General features: G+C 40.2%; 1 protein-coding gene and 1 pseudogene across 2 annotated transcripts in view; one reads left to right on the top strand and one right to left on the bottom strand.

The window, feature by feature from the left end:
- Positions 1-19,306, top strand: part of ATP7A (ATPase copper transporting alpha) — a 178,562-nt gene that overhangs the window by 113,120 nt on the left and 46,136 nt on the right. For both annotated transcript variants that reach the window (XM_059678592.1, XM_059678593.1), the window contains exons 5-7: positions 3,240-3,446; positions 8,016-8,179; positions 15,236-15,397. In XM_059678592.1, coding sequence (XP_059534575.1) covers positions 3,240-3,446; positions 8,016-8,179; positions 15,236-15,397 — 533 coding nt within the window. The remainder of the gene's footprint in view (positions 1-3,239; positions 3,447-8,015; positions 8,180-15,235; positions 15,398-19,306) is intronic.
- Positions 16,355-16,846, bottom strand: LOC132224635 (glutathione peroxidase 1-like; annotated as a pseudogene).

Raw genomic sequence — 19,306 nt, forward strand, 5'->3', positions numbered from 1 at the left:
GCCAGGGCTGTTCAGTAACTTTTAATAATGGCTTTTACTTCAACCTACTATTGTTAAGGGCAGGGGGTCCTCAAACTTTTTAAACAGGGGGCCAGTTCACTGTCCCTCAGACTGTTGGAGGGCCAGACTATAGTTTTAAAAAAAACTATGAACAAATTCCTATGCACACTGCACATACCTTATATTTTGAAGTAAAAAAACAAAACGGGAACAAATACAGTATTTGTATTTGCATGTGGCCTGCGAGCCGTAGTTTGAGGACCCCTGGTTAAGGGTGCTAGGATTTGATTATTCAGCAAATAATTGCCAGGAGCCTGTTATGTGCCACCCATCTGTTAGGGCTCATAAACACATTGATGGCCATGGTGAATAGGTGAAAAAAACCTTGGCACAGTGAATGTAATCATAAAAGAATAGATAGAATAGTAGCTACAGTGACCCATATTATTGGGATAAAAGTTTGACATCAAATGACTGTATTCTGTGTTTCTGCTAGAGATCAATCAGTGTTTAAGATGCCACCAGAATTGTTGCTTCCCATTTTCTGAATGTCAGTGTCAGTACTGATCCATTGTATACCACTATGATCCAACCCAAACAGAGAGATTAGCACATTTCACTTTCATACTAGTCCTGGATAAGCTGTAAATATTAAAGAAGATAATGAGAAAAAATGGGGGTGCTTTTTATGACCATCAATCTCATCATTCTCTTAAGCAAACATATAATATATGAAGTTAAGTCTTCACTAACCAGTTAAAGCAAATAAAATACTTGATTAAATTCCTTTCCTTTTTGTAACTTTTTTATCTTTAAGTTCAAACGTACAGAAAAGCTGCAAGAATAGTACAAAGAATTTCTGTTTACCAATTGTACTCACATTCCCCAGTTGTTAATATTTTACCACATTTGTTTTAGCATTCTCTTTCTCTATCAACAGATAGACATCTATACATACACATAAATAAAAACACACATATATAACTTTTTCTGAATCATTTGAGAGTAAGTTGCAGACATGATATTTTTAATTGTTTTTAAACCATTTTCTGATTATGTATTTACTAGTAGCCCTGTGCACGAATCTGTGCACCAGTAGCTCGCCAGTAGCTCAGTGCCGCCCTCCAGTAGCTCCCCCCGCCCCCCACCCACCTTCATAGCTTGCTGCCCTGCCCCCTCCTGTAGCTCTCCGCTGCTGGCTTGTAGCTCGCTGTCCCACCCTCCTGCTGATCCGTGATCCGGTTGTTACCTGTCATATTACATCTTTATTACATCTTCATTGCATATTACATCTTTATTATATAGGATTCTTCATGTTAGTTTAGACACTGAACCTACCAGTTTTGAGATCGGATTGGAAACCCTTTCTTGAAATTTTTAGAATCTTTTCTGATCGGTGCCTCAAGTGCAGGAAAGTTAACCTTTTTTTTTTTAAAAAAAAAATTCATTTAGGAATAAGTAGTGTTGCTACAGCCAATAGAAAAGCTAATTTAAAGAAACTATACCCACTTAATTCATTGTGGCTTTTTAACCTATACATTGTGTTGAGAGGTCATGCCAATGTAACTAAAAGGGACTGCTTGTATGACTTATTTTATTTTTTATGACATTTTAACTTAATACTGTACTTATAGTGTGGAAATTGCAGATTACCTCTCATGTCTGAAATAACTAACTTATTCTGGAACAAGACAAATGAATTCGCAGTATAAACTATTTTTCATTGTCCAAGTTCAAAAAATTAAGTCTTGGTAGTAATTATGAGAGAATTAAGTAAGATCTTGGTGAGATTAAAATGTGTTTTTTTTTTCAAAGCCAAAGCTATTTCCTTTGGGCAAATGAGCCTCCTTTATGAGTTCTTCAACATTCCGGTATTCTTTGGTAAATTTTTCCCTCTATGTTCTGAATGATGCTCTCGTAGTCTGAGTGATTCACTCAAGACTGAGTAATTTCAGAATTGGGAGAATCTTATTCTAGGCCTTTGCTATTCAAAGTGTCCATTGCTTTACCCAGACTGGTAGAAAAACAGAATCTCAGGCCTCTACCCTACATGTACTGAATCAAATCTACATTTTAACAAGATCCCTCAGGTGACTGTATGTGCATTAAAATTTTAGAGCCGTTATTATACTGATTTGAGGAGCCTATGTCATTATATTCATTAAAGAAATGGCCAGGCTTTTGTTAAAGTTTCTTCAAAGATGCCCTTCAGCATCCTAAAAACCAATTCTGCTATGTAGAGCTTCCCTGTCAGCTCTCCACATAGAACTGAACCAGATTTTTGCTCAAGGAGAAGAGAGAACAAGTTAGATAGTTTAGTGGAAATTTCCTCTTCACTTCTTTCCTTCCTTATTTCTGCAGGAGAGTAGAAAATCTTTAGATTTTTTTTTTTTACAGGTGCATGGATATGCTAGAGAGAATAATTTATTCCTTCTGGGAGGTGATCAATACTGCACTGAATAAACTAAAACAGAATATCAGCTTTTTTTGAGACTTCAGGGGAGCTTCTGGGATGATAGGCACTTCCCACTGTTCCACAGACCATAAGCATTCTACAAAGAGATTCTCTAAGTACTCCTTTGTGCAAAATTAAGATTATTGCTAACTTATTCCTTGTCTCTTCTTCCATTGTCCACAAAGACATTTTAGTTTTAAAAATACCATATATTAGTGTTAAAAATTCAAACAATACAGAAGTGTCTATAGAGTAAATTTATTTGTCTGTCATTCTGTTCCTGTTCTAACAGAAGTAGCCACTGTTCATAGATTGGTATGTAGGCTCCCAGGCTTTCTGATGCATGTTCTCATATATACATACACTCAAAAATTTAAATAATATTATACTGCGATGCTGTTTTGTAAATTGCTTTTGGTTCCATTTACTATACCACGAATTGCTTTAATATGAGTATGCAAATTGTTAGCATGGTGATAAAAATCTGCTATAAAAATAAGAGCTATCCATTAACAAACTACTCTCTACCTAGGGTTTGGGGTGGAAATAATGGCTGAAATAACTTGATATAACCAAAGTTTTATTTACTCAGTTTAGACTTTCCTTAAAACTGGGATGAACAGCATTGAAATTAGAAGTCACTTCCTAGAAAGTGTAAAGATAACATAGGTCCATGCTGGTTTTAAAGGAATGGATTGACAGTGTCTGGGGGTGGATTGTGATGAATGACTAGGATGCAGCTATAGAATACCTCAAATGAAAAGAATCTTTTCCTGTCCACTAGGTACAAATGAGCCATTGGTAGTAATAGCTCAGCCCTCATCAGAAACGCCACATTTGACTACAACTAATGAATTTTATGCTAAAATGATGACACCAATTCACAACAAGGAGGAGGCAAAGACTTCATCTAAGTGTTACATACAAGTCACCGGTATGACTTGTGCTTCCTGTGTAGCAAACATTGAACGGAATTTAAGACGAGAAGAAGGTGAGATACTCTTAAAGCTTGTTATTTTCTGTTCTAGTTTGAGGACTCTGACTTTTTTGTCTTCATATGCATTTTTTTACCATGTTTATAATTCTTGGCAAGACATCCTAAAGCCTATCAGTAATGTTCAGGACAGCCTTGACTTTCTGACAGCCAGTTGTTGTAAGTGTCTGTTCCCTTATATATGGTTCCTATCTCGTTTGCTTTATGGTCACATTTTAATATCCATGAAACTTGTAGGAAAAATATCAGAAGGAAATACATAAGATTACTATTCTTTTTAAAAAAATATTTTTATTTATTTCAGAGAGGAAGGGAGAGGGGGAGAGAGATAGGAACAATGATGAGAGAGAATCATTGATTGGCTGTCTCCTGCACTGGGGATCGAGCTGGCATCTCGGCCATGTGTCCCTGACCAGAATCAAACTTGGAACCCTTCAGTCCACAGGCCAAAGCTCTATCCACTGAGCCAAACTGGCTAGGGCAAGATTACTATTCTTTATGGACCTTGGGTGCAATGTATTTTAAAAAACATACAAATTTCCTGATAAAGTTATGTGTAAAACTGACAACTAGAATCCATAAATTGTTACTATACCTAGACCAAGCATAAGACTAAAATCAAGTTTGTTTAGAATTACAGGGGTGGGAAAAAGTAGGTTAAATTACTAGCCATCGTTACTAAGAGATAAATCATAAGTAAGGATATGAAATAATAACAATAAGAAGACAATATAAATAATACTATAATAACTTAATTAATAATGCAAGAATAAACTCTGTTTCACATACTCACAACTGTAAACCTCTTTTGTCCACTCCTGTATAGTGTTCTCTTCCAACAGTTTGTTGAACTTTGCTTGCAGTAAAAATGTTCAATAGTTAATATTGTGTAATTTTAGGTTATAAAATCTTAGAAATTCTATAACATTATTTATTTAGTCACACTCAGATTTTTAGCTTATAAATTTACATTCACATTATTGGACTGCATAGTATGGCATAGTAGATTTTTAACCATAGAGTTATGTGATTATGTTTAATGAGACTGAAGTCATGGGCTTAGTCCTTAGGCACCCCTAACCCCAGATGTCTTAAAGATACATTCTGTTAGTCACAAGGGCTGAATAAGTAAGATTAGTATAAGCTTATTCCCACTAATGGTGAAATAACTCAAAGTATATATAGTAATAATGCAGGCCTGGGGCAAGTAGAATCATCTACACTAATAAAAGAGAAAAATGGTAATTGGCGTACGACGATACCCTTTTCATTGGCTAATCAGGGCTATATGCAAATTAACTGCCAACTAAGATTGGCAGTTAACTGCCAACAAGATGGCGGTTAATTTGCATATGTAGGCACAATGCAGGGAGGCGAAAGGGAAAGCAGGAAGAAGCCCCCTGCCACTGACAGTGATCGGAAACCCAGGGGGGAGCTAAGAGCTGGGGGGCAGGGCAAAGGCGGCCCTGGGGCCGCCTTTGCCCTGCCCCCCAGCCATGATCGGAGAATCAGGCACCTTTGCCACCCTGGCCAGTGATAGCAGGAAGTAGGGGTGGAGCCAGCGATGGGAGCTGGACACAGTCGAAGCTGGCAGTCCCGGGAGTTAGGGGTCCCTTGCCTGGGCCTAAAGCGGAGCCCACGATTGCGGGGCCGCTGCAGCTGCGGGTCCCCGCTGCCCGGGCCGGACGCCTAGGCCAGAGGCGTTAGGCCTGGGCAGGGGCGGAGCCTGCAACTGCGGGGAGCTGGGGGTCCCCTGCCCAGGCCTGACACCTCTGCCGGAGGCCTCAGGCCTGGTCAAGGGGCCAATCCGGTGATTGGTGATCGGAGGGTGATGAGGGTCAACTCCTCTGGCCGAGGCATCAGGCCTGGGTAGGGGGCTGAGCCGGGGATTGGGGGGATATGATGGTCCCCTTGCCCAGGCCTGAAGCCTGGGTCAGAGGCGTCAGGCTTGGGCGGGGGGTGGAGCAAGCGATCAGAGGGAGATGGGGGTCCCCTGCCCAGGCATGATTCCCGGGCCAGAGGCCTCAGGCCTGGGTGGGGGCCAGAGCCAGTGATCGGGGGGAGATGGGGGTCCCCTGTCCAAGCCTGACACCTCTGGCGGAGGCGTCAGGCCTGGGCAAGGGGCCGATCAGGTGATCAGAGGGTGATGGGGGTCTACGCCTCTGGCTGAGGCATCAGGCCTGGGCTGGGGGCAGAACCAGTGATGGGGGGAAATGAGGGTCCCCTGCCCAGGCCTGACACCTCTGTCAGAGGCGTCAGGCCTGGGCAAGGGGCTGATCCTGCGATTGGAGGGTGATGGGGGTCAACGCCTGAGGGCTCCCAGTATGTGAGAGGGGGCAGGCTGGGCTGAGGGACACCCCCCCCACACACACCCAGTGCACGAATTTTGTGCACCGGGCCCCTAGTCTTATATATAAGACCAAAACATTATAACAAAATGTATACAGAGCCACCTTCATTTCAATATTATCTTGTCTGCATTCTGTCACTTCTGAATCTTTCATTTCAGCCTCCATTATCCTATATAATAAAAGGATAATATTAAAATTGACCAAACTGTGGAACCCCTGGAACTCCCGTGGCCCCTCGCCCCAGTTGGCCTGCCCCCAATGGCCCCATCCCATTGGGCAGCTGGCTGGACCCCACCAGTGTACGAGTCCGTGCACTGGGCCTCTAGTATCTAATAAAAATGCAGTCAAGGCTGAAGCTTACACTTTGATTGATTAAAAAAGAAAAGGAAAGAGGTTGCAAGCAAATGAAAGCAAAAGGAAGTTTCTGGGACTCCTGTTTAATTTTATAATCAACTATTTTGGGCAAGTCAGAAATAGCCATTTTCATGAGACAAGCAATGCCTGTGCCAATTACAAATTTTTTTTTTAATTTATTAAGCTGATTCTACCAGTTATTCTCTATTATCCACTTTACCACATTTTAACCCAATTAGGAATACCATTGACCTAGCTGGGGTGACTACATTGACTTTTTTCTTTTTAAACTAAGTAACACTGGTCTTTCCATAGTTTAGGCTCATTATATTTCTAAAAATGAATAGAGCTTCTAATTATAGTTTGAAGTAAGAATTTTTAAAAGTATCCATAATTTATATAAGTATTAAACCTATTTTTTGAAACTTAATAAACCAGAATGTCCCTTCTATTTCTGTTTGGCTATAGATTACATTCAACTGAGCAAAAAAGATTTTTTCCTATTTCCTCTATTCTTTTATTAGTGACACTTTCCTATGAACCACATAGGAAAAATTAGTTGGTACCCACAAAGTCCAGAGAAGCACTTTATATAGAAAACTTAGGTTTTATTAGATGCTTTGTTTTCTTAATAAAAATTATTAAATTAATATTTGTGTTTTTTTTTTCATTTTTATCAAACTCCAGGGCTGACCTACTGACTAGTGGTCCCCATTCCTTATCAGATAACCACTAAGTGCCACAGATTCCTAGAAAGAGCTGCCATTTTCTACTATGTGAAATTTATTTTCTTCCTGGCAATGACAGCAATAGCTGGCCTAGAGAAGTGGGATGTTTGTTAACAAAAGGCTTTCACCAAAGAACAGTGTGACTGCCATAAAATGAACTCCTTTGTTCTGTTAACAAGAACAAGAGTAAGGCACTTTTTCATTCTAGAAATAAGAGCACTTTAGATTAGTGTGTGCCAGACAGTAAAACTTGGCCAATTTAAATAAATGACTATTATTTGATATTATGTGTATGTTGGTACAGTCTTGGACTCTTTGCTAAAACTGCAGTGATCTCCTAAAATCATGAGTTCCTTTCTCTAGGACTATCTCATTAGTTTCTAAAAATGCTTTATATTTATATGATTAGATCTCAACTCATTGCAATTCATGGGCCTTATTTGGATCCTAATTCAAACAAAAAAACCACACTTGCGTAAACTAACTAATAAACGGTTATATGACACTTGTGGACATGTGAATATTGCCTAGATATTTGATGATATTGAAGAATTATTTTAGCTATGATATGGTATGTTTATTTTTAAAGTGAACAGTCTCTGTCTTTAAGAAATGCATATTTAAATATTGACACATGAGATGATATGATGTCTGAGATTTGCTTGAAAATAATCAGGGTAGAGGGCAGAGATTACTTGGATAGGAACATAGAAGAAAAGATCAGCCTGGTATTATTGATAATTGTTGAAACTGGGTGATCCATACATCAAATTTGTTATGTTGTTCTCTCTTTTGTATATATATAATTTAAAATTTCCATAATAAAGATTTTAAGAAAATAAGGCCCTCTTTTCAAATAGTTTTATTTGGTTTGGGTTTAAGTAACAAAATTCTCCAGATTCCCATTAATCCTTTCACAGCTAAATGAAAAATAAACATCACTCTTTTTAAAAATTTTCAAAAAAATTATTGATAGAGAGAGAGAGAGACATCAATTTGTTGTTCCACTTGTTTATGCATTCATTGGTTGATTCTTGTATGTGCCCTGACTAGGGATCAAACCCACAACCTTGGAATATTACTCTTTTTTAAAGGTGTGTTATCTGAATTGCTTTTATTATCAATGCTTCTAGGAATATATTCTGTACTTGTGGCTCTGATGGCTGGCAAAGCAGAAGTAAGATATAATCCTGCTGTTACACAACCCCCGATGATAGCTGAGTTCATACGAGAGCTTGGATTTGGAGCCACTGTGATAGAAAATACTGATGAAGGGGATGGTGTTTTGGAACTTATTGTAAGTAAGAATATTTGTGTAATTAATAAAATTTCCAGGAAAATTTAACAAGGATTCGAAAAAGAGTTCCAAACATAATTAAAACTGGGAAAATAAGACATAAAAGGAAAAGGGAACTGGAAAATGGAAGGATAAGATATAACTTAATGGTGGCCTTCAAGTATGGAATGTAAAAGATAATCATCATATCTCTATTAAGAACCAAAAGGGAAGAATTTGGTTTAAATGAATAACTGAAAATCAACTTTTGAAAATGTAGTATGATTCTTACCTATAGCATGTAAAATAAGAAGTTTCAGATGCATTAAAGTTTTATAAATGAAGTAAGACATATCATCAAGTGATTTACACTTGATCTTAGCTCAAAGGCCAAGAAACAATGGGGCATATTGGTTTAAAATGATCATTTTCTCCAACCCAGCAAATCAAGTTTTATTTGTATAACTTCAACAATTAAAATGAACATTTTAACCCTGTGCCAAAATAGGTTACAGCTCAAACAAAAGTTTAAATGTAAAAAATGAAACCATGAAATTACAGAAGAAATATTTGGAGCTTTTTTTTCAATATGTTAGCATTAAAATTTCAAACATCAGGAAAATCAAAAGTGTTATACAGTGGACACCCTTATACACACCGCCAAGATTCTACAATTAACATTTTACTATATTTGTTTTTATAATACATAAGTCTATCAATACACTATGGAAATAATTTTAGACTCACAAATAAGTTACAAAAATGGCACAGAGAATTTCCATGTGGCCTCTACCCAGATTTCCCTAATGATAACATCTAATCTGTAATTTAAAAAATAATATTAGAGTAGGAAGGGCCTTTTTAAATATCATATAAAACCCTCAAATGAAAAGATTGATAAATCAGGTACATAGCATTTTCTTCTTGGGGAAAAAGGCAACATAAAGCCAAAGGGAAGTAAAATAATTGTAATTCATCTCAGATGAAGGTTAATTTTCTTAATATACGAGAAACTGTTATAAATCAATAAGAAAAGAGCCAGCAACCCAAAAGAAAGATGGTAAAGGATATGAATAGACAGCTCACAGAAAAACCAAAACATTACCTCTTTAAACATATGAAAAGCTATTCAACTTCATTTTAATAAGAGTAAAGCAAATTTAAACTGCAATGAAATGCCATTTCTTACCTATTACATCAGTAAAAATTAAAAACAATTTTTGTTAACACTGTGTTTGTGATCTCTCTATTGCTCTTGAAGTGTCCGTTGACTTAAGCTCTCAGCAGGAATTTGACAATATCTATCAAAAGTAAAGTTGCGTATAGCTTTTGGGTCAGAAGCTTTGCTTGTAGCAAGTTATCGAACAGACGTTTGCATATGTATGAAATGACATGTAAAGATGTTCATTATATTGTTACTTATAATAGCAAAATATAGGAAAAAACTAAATGTCAGTTATTGGGGAATAGGTAAATAAATTATGACACATCCATACTGAACAGCTATTAAAAAGAATGGGCAGATTTTTACTTTTTAAAGACTTTAAAAATTAATAGCTTTATTGAAACATAATTCACAAATTATAAACCCCTTTTAAAGTGTACAATTCATTGGTTTTTAGTATATTCTCAGAGTGGTGTTACTATCACCTCAAACAAAATTGAAACAAACTCATAGACTCAAATAGCAGACTGGTGATTGCCAGAGGGAAGGTGGTTATGGAACTGGGTGAAAAGTGAAGGGATTAAGAAGTACAGATTGGTAGTTACAAAATAGTCCTGGGGATGTAAATTACAGCACAGGAAATATAGTCAATAATCTAAATAATAAAATCATAATATGCTAATTAGACCAGACGTCCTTCCAGACAACCTTCCGGATGAAGCTGCAGTGGGCAGAGGCCAAACCCCTTGCACAAATTTCATGTATCGGGCCTCTAGTATTCTAATAACTATGTATGGTGCCAGCTGTATACTAGAATTATTGGGGGGATCACTTTGTAAATTATATAATTGGCTAGCCACTGTGCTGTACACCTGAAACTAATATAAAGTAATATTGAATGTCAACTATAATTGAAAAAATCGCTGGTATAACATCTTTATCTAGCACAGGGGTGGGCAAACTTTTTGACTCGAGGGCCGCAATGGGTTCTTAAACTGGACTGGAGGGCCGGAACAAAAGAATGGATGGAGTGTTTGTGTGAACTAATATAAATTCAAAATAAACATCATTACATAAAAGGGTACGGTCTTTTTTTTCAATAGTTTTATTCATTTCAAACGGGCCGGATCCGGCCCACAGGCCGTAGTTTGCCCACGACTGGTCTAGTAAGTCCAGTATTTGGGCTTCATCAGGAACATTTTCTATTGATTGCTTTTTTTCCTGCTTATAGACCACACTCATTTCATTGCATGGTCTCTTGATATTTTTGTTAAAAATATAATATAGCAACTCTGGAAATAAGATTCTTCCCACGTCTTCAAGGTTTGCTCTTGTCGTCATTTATCACAGTTACTAGAAGCCCGGTGCATGAAAATTCATGCAGTGGTTGGGGGGTTCCTCAGCCTGGCCTGCCCCTTCTCACAGTCCAGGAGCCCTCAGGGGCGGGTGACGCCCCATCACACCTCTGCTGCTGCCACTGCCAGCAGCGCAAGCCTCAGCTGGCCCTGGTTACCTGAGCCTCGGGTACCTGAGCCCTGGGCGGCTGGGGGACTGAGGGGACTGGGGTACTCCGGCCTTGCCACGTGCCTGCTTCCCCATTGGGGCTGAGGGGACTGGGCGCCACCATCTTGTGGCTGTGGGCACCACCATCTTTGAAGGCGTGGCAGTCAATTAGCATATTCCCTCCTTATTGGCTGTGGGCGCCACCATCTTTGAGGGCGGGGCAGTCAGTTAGCATATTCCCTTTATTAGATAGGAGGATTGTTTGTTTAGTGTCTTTTCTGCACTAATTCCATGAAGTCTATATTCTTTGTTGTGTGTGGCCACTGAAGTCTCTGCTTCATTAGCTCAGTGGTCAGCTAAAGATTGGATAGAGATTTTCTTAAGGACCTGAAACCAATAAATCTCTCAGTCTTTGCTGAGGAGCTCTGTGTAAATGTTGGGGCATGCCTTCAACACTCAGCTATGTGGTTGTCAGTTTTGCCTTAGCTTTCACTTCCTGCCTCTACAGAGCCTAAAGGTAAGCCTGAGGTGGGAGAGGTTAGGGTCCTTTTAGTTTTTTTCTGTGCACAACTCTGGACATGTGCACAACTCTATGCATGTGCATTGCCTTCTAGATTCCTAGGAGAATGTTGGAACTGTTATGGATGTCTTGCATCCCTGTTTTTCCTTTTAGGCTTTTTGGTTGGCCTGTTGTTTACCCCAGCTGTTATCCATTGGCTCAGGCAGCCATAAGATTAAATAATTATCTCTGACTGTTTTTGCCAAATTCTTTCAGAGGAAAAAGCTTTTTGTACCCTCTGAGCTCCAGTCAAAGCAAATACAGACTTCTTTGCAAGTGGAATATTTCATAGAACCATCAGATGGCTCAAATAATGAAAGTTTTCTGATAAAGAGACTTTGAATGAGCTCCAACCCTTTTTGCCCTCTCTGGTGGCTTCTGATGCAGGTTTTTTGTTTTTTGTTTTTTACCATGATTGTGAGCTGGTGGTCTTCATGACTACCACAAAGCTGGAGGGGAGAGGCAATTATAATGCACATGTTTTATTGGGATTCATCTGATTTTCTTGAATAAATGCTTCCTGAGTTGCTGCAAGTTTTTGTTTAAGTTCCAAATTTCTGAAAAAAAGTTGGATCTGACAATTTTTGCCAGTTTTTTTTTATTGCTTTTATGAAGGAGAAAATTTTCAGAGATTCTTACTCTACCATTACTGATATCCCTATAGTAGATATTCCTGAACAAATGCTTTCCAATTCATTGCATACTTTTTGGTTACTTCCCAGAGTCTTTCAACAATTTTTTTTTGTTTTTATTTTTCAATTACAATTTACTTTAAATATTATTTTGTATTGTTTTCATGTGTACAGCATAGTGGTTAAACAATCATATACTTTACAAAGTGTTCCCTTTGATATATCTAATACCCACCTGGCACCATACATAGTTACCACAATATTATTGACTGTATTCCCTATGCTGTATTTTATAGCCCAGTGACTATTTTGTCACAATCAATTTGTATTTCTTAATCTCTTCACCTTTTTCATTCAGTCCCTCAACCATTTATTTTGTTCTTTAGATTCCACATATAAGTGAAATCATATGATATTTGTTTTTCTCTGACTTATTTCACTGAGTGTGATCCTCTCTAGGTCCACCCATGCTGTTGCAAAAGGTAACATTGGAATGCTTTCCAATGCTTTCCATACTTTTTTATGGCTGAGTAATATTTCATTGTGTAAATGTACCACAGCTATTTTATCCACTCATTTATTGATGGCACTTGGCTTGCTTCCATATCTTAGTTCTCCTATATAATAAAAGGCCAGCTACCATTAGCGTAACGACCAGAATGACCAGAGACCAGAACCACCATGGCCCCTCACCGGGCTGGCCCCGCCCCCAAGCAAGCAGTTAGGGGTGATCAGACAGGTAGACCAGCGGTTACAGGTGATCAGGTAGGCAGACCAGCAGTTAGGGGTGATTAGGTAGGCAGGCAAATGGTTAGGGGCAATCAGGTAGGCATACGGCCCCTCACCGGGCTGGCTCCACCCCCAAGCAAGTGGTTAGGGGTGATCAGGTAGGCAGGCAGAGTGGTTAGGGGTGATCAGGTAGGCAGACCAGTGGTTAGGGGTTATCAGGTAGGCAGGCAAGTGGTTAGGGGCGATCAGGTAGGCAAGCCAGCAGTTAGGGGAAATCAGGTAGGCAGACGGCTCCTCACAGGGCTGACCCCACCCCCCCAGCAAAGAAAGAGGGAGGCCCAGGCCACCGGCAGCGACTCTGTGGCAGTTGTGCAGCCTGCCAGTGATTGCCCCCCAGAGGGAGGCCCAGGCCAGCCAAGCCATCACACCCCATGCCTGTCGCTTGCAGAGGGAGGCCACTGGTCGCAAGGGCAAGAGGGGGGCAGCGCTGCACAGATGGCAAGCAGTGGCAGCCGCAGGGGTGGGGCTAGCTGCCTGCAGCCGGGGGAAGGAAAACCCAGATAGGCCCTGATCTCAGGCCAAGCCTAGGGACCCTACCCGAGGGGTCCCGGATTGTGAGAGGGTGCAGGCCGAGGTGAGGGAACCCCTGAGTGCACGAATTTTCGTGTATCGGGCCTCTAGTTGTATATAACTCTGCAGTGAACATAGTGGTGCATATAGTCCAGTGATGGTGAACCTTTTGAGCTCGGCGCGTCAGCATTTTGAAAAACCCTAACTTAACTCTGGTGCCGTGTCACATATAGAAATTTTTTGATATTTGTAACCATAGTAAAACAAAGACTTACATTTTTGATATTTATTTTATATATTTAAATGCCATTTAACAAAGAAAAATCAACCAAAAAAATGCTCAATAGGTTCACCATCACTGATATAGTCTTTCAAATTAGTGTTTTGGGTTTCTTCAGATAAATATCCAGAAGTGGAATTGCTGGGTCATAAGGAAGCTCCATTTTAAAAAAATGTTTTTATTGATTTTTCAGAGAGAGGAAGGGAGAGGGAGAGAGAGAGAGATAGAAACATCAGTGATGAGAGAGAATCAATGATTGGCTGCCTCCTGCACCCCCCCACACTGGATATCGAACCTGCATGTTGCCTGACTGGGAATCACACCAGTGACATCTTGGTTCCTGGGTTGACGTTCAACCGCTGAGCAACACCAGCCAGGCAGGAAGTTCTATTTTTAATTTTTTGAGGAAGCTCTATACTTTTTTCCATAGTGACTACACCAATCTGCATCCTCACCAACAGTGCACCAGGGTTCCTTTTTTTCCACATCCTCGCCAACACTTGTCATTTGTGGATTTATTGATTATAGCCATTCTGACAAGGATGAGGTAATATCTCATTGTGGTTTTAATTTGCATTTCTCTGACAGTTGGTGACATTGAGCATTTTTTCATATCCCTATTGGTCATCTGTATGTCCTCTTTGGAAAAGTGTCTATTCAGGTCCTCTGCTCATTTTTTTATTGGATTGTTTTTGGTATTTTTTTGGTGTAGAGCTGTATGAGCTCTTTATAAATTTTAGATATTAACCCCTTATCAGATGTAATATTCTGTGGGTTGTCCTTTCATTTCATTGATGGTTTTCTTTGCTGTGCAAAATCTATTTAGTTTGACATAGTCCCATTCGTTTACTTTTTCTTTTGTTTCCCTTGCCCGAGGAAATATATCAGAAAAAATATTGCTAAGAGAAAATCAGAAATTTTACTGTCTATGTTTTCTTCTAGGAATTTTATGGTTTTGACTCTTACATTTAACTTTTTAAACCATTTTGAGTTTATTCTTCTATATTTTGTGAGAAGGTGGTCTAGTTTCTTTTTTTTTTTTTTCATGTTTCTGTCCAATCTTTCCAGCATCACTTTTAATAGTTTTTTTGAATGTTTCCCCAGTTTTACCATCGCTTTTTAGGGGAAAGGAATTGATGAGCTCCTTACACAGTCATCCCAAAATTCCTGCCTCATGACTTTAGAATTTAATATCCAACTGAACTATATATAAACTCACTAAACACATAGGGCAAAAATATTTTAGACAAATGTAGAACACGTTGTCATCCATTAACCGTCACTAAAAGTAATACTAAAGGTTATATAATTTAGCAGGATGAAGAAATATCTAGAGGGAAGCAAGACATTGAATACAAGAAACAATGATTTGTCAAATTTTGTACAATGAGTAGTGACAGGAAGAAAGAGACTTTTAATGAGATCCTCTTCTGTGTAACCTGTTGCAGCTCAACCTTATCCTTGTTCAATGTGATATAAAAAGTGTTCTAAAAATGTTCTAATGGTCATATCTAAAGGATATTAATAGTGCAGAAAGATCTTGTGTGTTAATCCCATGTTACAAAAGTTATTTTAAAGTAACTCATGTTTAATGGAGGAAAATTATATTTCTGAATAACAACGTTTTTGTGTTTAATAGGTGAGAGGAATGACGTGTGCCTCCTGTGTACATAAAATAGAGTCTACCCTCACAAAGCACAGAGGTATTTTCTACTGCTCTGTGGCCTTGGCAACCAACAAAGCACATGTTAAATATGATCCAGAAATTATTGGTCCCAGAGATATCATCCATACAATTGAAGTAAGTGTCAATTTCTGTGTTCTTGACTGTTTATTCAACACATCTTTGAGTTGCTTCTGTTTGTATCAGACAGAGATAATGAAAAAAATCTGACACATTTGGTTATGCTAGATAACATCTGGCTCAAAATTTAATGTAAATTTGTCTGCCTTTTTAATGGTATTTTTCAGGAAGTGGTAGGCAAAGGCATACTGACACTATAAATCCAGAGCCGACTTAAAGTGGAAACACAAGGAATATTAAAAATGTTTAGAAAATGGAAGTGAAATACAGTTTGCTATGAATAAAATTTATGTTAATCATGAAGGAAATGAAGCATGCTGCTAGACACTTTATTGTTTGTTAGGTCAAAGCAAAAGATGTATTTTTAAGTTAAAGTAAGAAATTTAAACGACCAAACCCTTTTTTAAAAGTATATTTTTATTGATTTCAGAGAGGAAGGGAGAGGGATAGAAACATCAGTGATGAGAGAGAATCATTGATTGGCTGCTCCCTGCATGTCCCACACTCATTATTTATTTATTTATGTGTGTCCTCTCTCTTTGTTTCTTGATAAGTATGGGTAAAGTTTCATCAGTCTTGTTTATCTTTTAAAGAACCAGCTATTGGTTTCATTGATCTTTTGTATTTTTATTTTTTTAGTCTCTATTTCTACTCTGACCTTGATTATTTCCTTTCTTCTAATTACTCTGGACTTTTCTTTTTTCTTTTCTTTCTTTTCCTTTCTTCCTTTCTCTTTCCTTTCCCTTTCCCTTTCCTTTTCCCTTTCCCTTTTCAGCTGGCACTGGACAGTTTATTGTGAAAAGCCATGGTGTGGGAGGGGGAGACTGGGATGGACAGGACCAGGGCCCATGTGGGGAGATTTAGCTGGACATCAGGCATTCCTCTACGTAGGTTTAGAGGCAACACCTTCATGGATAAACCCCCCAGAGGGCTGGGTGGGTGAGTAGGGGTGCCCTAGGCACTGCTGGGAGCCTTGGCCAGCAGGGCTTCTATGTCAGGCTCGATGTCAATGGTCGGAAAGCGGTGGCTGTATCTGCGCACAGGTATGCCATCCGGGCCCATCAGGAACTTCTCAAAGTTCCAGGACACGTTGTTGCGGCACACGGGAGACCAGGTGATGAACTTGGGGTCTGTCATGAGCGCAGTGGCGTCGTCACTGGGTGCGAGCAGAGCCTGGCACAGGAAGACGAAGAGGGGGTGCTCCTGCACCGTTCACGTCGCACTTCTTGAAGAGTGTGAAGTTGGGCTCGAACCCGCCACCATGAATTTGTAGTTCCATGACATACTTGAGGGAATTAGGATCTCTTTGTTCTTGGCATTCTCCTGATGCCCGAACTGGTTGCAGGAGAAGCCGAGCACCACCAGGCCCCGCGGCACAAGGCTCTGCTGCAGCGCGTTCACTTGGGTGTAGTCACGGATCCTCGTGCCTCAGAGCGAGGCCAGGTTTCAATGAGCAGCACCAACCCCAGCAAGTCCAGGGGTTCCCAAAGGCGTAGACGGAGTCGGCGAAGAAGGAAGGACACGGAGACAGTGTTCAGTTGATCAGCAGCCTAGCCAGGATCTCCAGCCAGGATCTCCAGCCAAGTTCTGGTCTGGATCTCCAGAGAGGTTCTGCTTTGGATCTCCAGCCAGGTTCTGTGGCCATGTTCCCTCGCTAGGTTCTCCAGCCAGGTTCTGTCCAGGTTCTCCAGCCAGGTTCAGTCCCCAGGTTCTAGTCAGGTTCTCTTGCCAATTTCTGTAGTCAGGTTCAGTCCAGGATCTTTTGCCATGTTCTCTCCAGCGAAGTTCTTCTGTCTCTAGAGAACGTTCTGTGTAGGTTCTGTGTTCTGAATTCTGTCTGTTGTTGTCTTGTTGCATCTGTATTTATACCAGTTGATTCTAATCCTGTCAATTTCTATTACAAAGGTTAGGGCATTTCTTATCTCCATTCCAGGGAGTAAAGATTATGTAGCTTAAGCATGATTGTTTGTAGTTAAATTGATTAACTACCCGCCTGGCACTTAGTTAAGGAGTTTCATCCCCTCCCTAACTTCAGGGGAAAATCCCTACCTGGGGATTCAACCTTTCTCGGAGAGGTGACCTTGGTTAAAACACAGCGCCAAGAAGGTGAGCAAACATATTAAGAACCGTATGCTATATATGCCAGGTCCCTTGAAACAGCAAGGATGGACCGGCTCCCGGCACCTGCAGGCCGTGGGTGTGCAGAGAACGTGTGCACGGACCGTGCACGGAGCAGGGCCGCAGCTGCTCGAGGGGCCACCGCCAGCTGAGCAGCGCACATGGCGTGGGGATTGCAGAAGAATAGGGAGCGCTGGGGACAGGAACACCTGGGCTTTACTTTTTAAAAAATTAATTCATTTACATTTTTAATTTAATGAATATAATCTTTTTTTACAACATGTTTTTAATTGACTTCAGAAAGAGGAAGGGCAAGGAAGAGTAAAAAACATCGATGAGAGAGACAAGTCAATCAGCTGCCTCCCACATGCTCCCTACTGGGGTTTGAGCTCTCAACCCAGGCACATGTCCTGAATGAGAATCAAACCAGTGACCTACTGGTATTGGGACAATGCTCAAACAACTGAGCAACACCAGCTGAGTACTCTGGGCTAGTGGTTGGCAAACTCATTAGTCAACAGAGCCAAATATCAACAGTACAACAATTGACATTTCTTTTGAGAGCCAAATTTTTTAAACTTAAACTATACAGGTAGGTACATTGTTATTAACTTAATTAGGGTACTCCTAAGGCTTAGGAAGAGCCACACTCAAGGGGCCAAAGAGCCACATGTGGCTCATGAGCCGCAGTTTGCCGACCACGGCTCTGGGCTTTTCTTGTTCTCTTTCTAATTCTTTTAGTAGTAGGGTTAGATTTTTTTATTTTAGCTTTTTCTTGTGTCTTTTATTTAAAATATATTTTTATTGATTTTTAGAGAAGAGGGGAGAGAGAGGGAGAGGGAGAGAAAGAGAAATATCAGTGATGAGAGAGAATCATTGATCGGCCTCCTGCACGACCCCTACTGGAGATGGAGCCTGCAACCTGAGCATGTGCCCTGACCAGTAATTGAACCACGACCTCCTGGTTCATAGGTCCACCCTCAACCACTAAGCCACACAGACAGGCTAGGCAAGTATCTACACTAATAATAGACAAATATGTAAATTCACCATACATTCGCCATGTCCCACAGCCAGTCAGGAGTGAGTATGCAAATTAACCCGACAAAGATGGCGAGCCTGTGGGCAGCTCGCATGCATGCAGGTACCAAGCAGCCAGGGGGTTGGGTGGGATGCTTGCGTCATTGCCATGGCGACCATGCAGGTGGTCCACACTGCCCCCGTCCACTCTGGGCCTCAGGGCAGCATGGGAAGGTGGAAAGGCTGCTCCAGATTGGAGTGAAAGCAGAAAGGTGGCTCTGGGCCGGAGCGAAGGCGGTGCTGGCAGCCAGGGGAAGGAAGGCCCATTCTTGCACATATCTTCGTGCATCGGGCCTCTAGTCCTATATAATAAAGAGGTAATATGCTCAACCACTGAGTCACATCGGCCAGGCTTTTCTTATTTCTTAAGGCATGCCTGTAATACTATGAACTTCCTCCTCAGGACTGCTTTTGCTGTGTTCAATAGATTTGGGGTTGTTATTGTTCATTTTCATTTGTTTCCAGGAAATTATTTATTTCTTCGTTGACCTCATTGTTAACCCATTCATTGCTAATTACATGCTCTTCAGCCTCCATATGTCTGAATTCTTTGAGGTTTTTTTTATTGTAGTTGATGTATAGTTTCATGCCATTGTGATCCAAGAAGATGCTTTATAAGATTTCAATCTTCTTGAATTTGTTAAGGCTTTTTTGGTGTCATGGGGATGTAAAGTACAGCATAGGTAACAGAGTCAATAATATTCTAAT

Source organism: Myotis daubentonii, chromosome X (assembly GCF_963259705.1).
Source record: "Myotis daubentonii chromosome X, mMyoDau2.1, whole genome shotgun sequence".
In the NCBI taxonomy this organism is placed as follows: domain Eukaryota; kingdom Metazoa; phylum Chordata; class Mammalia; order Chiroptera; family Vespertilionidae; genus Myotis; species Myotis daubentonii.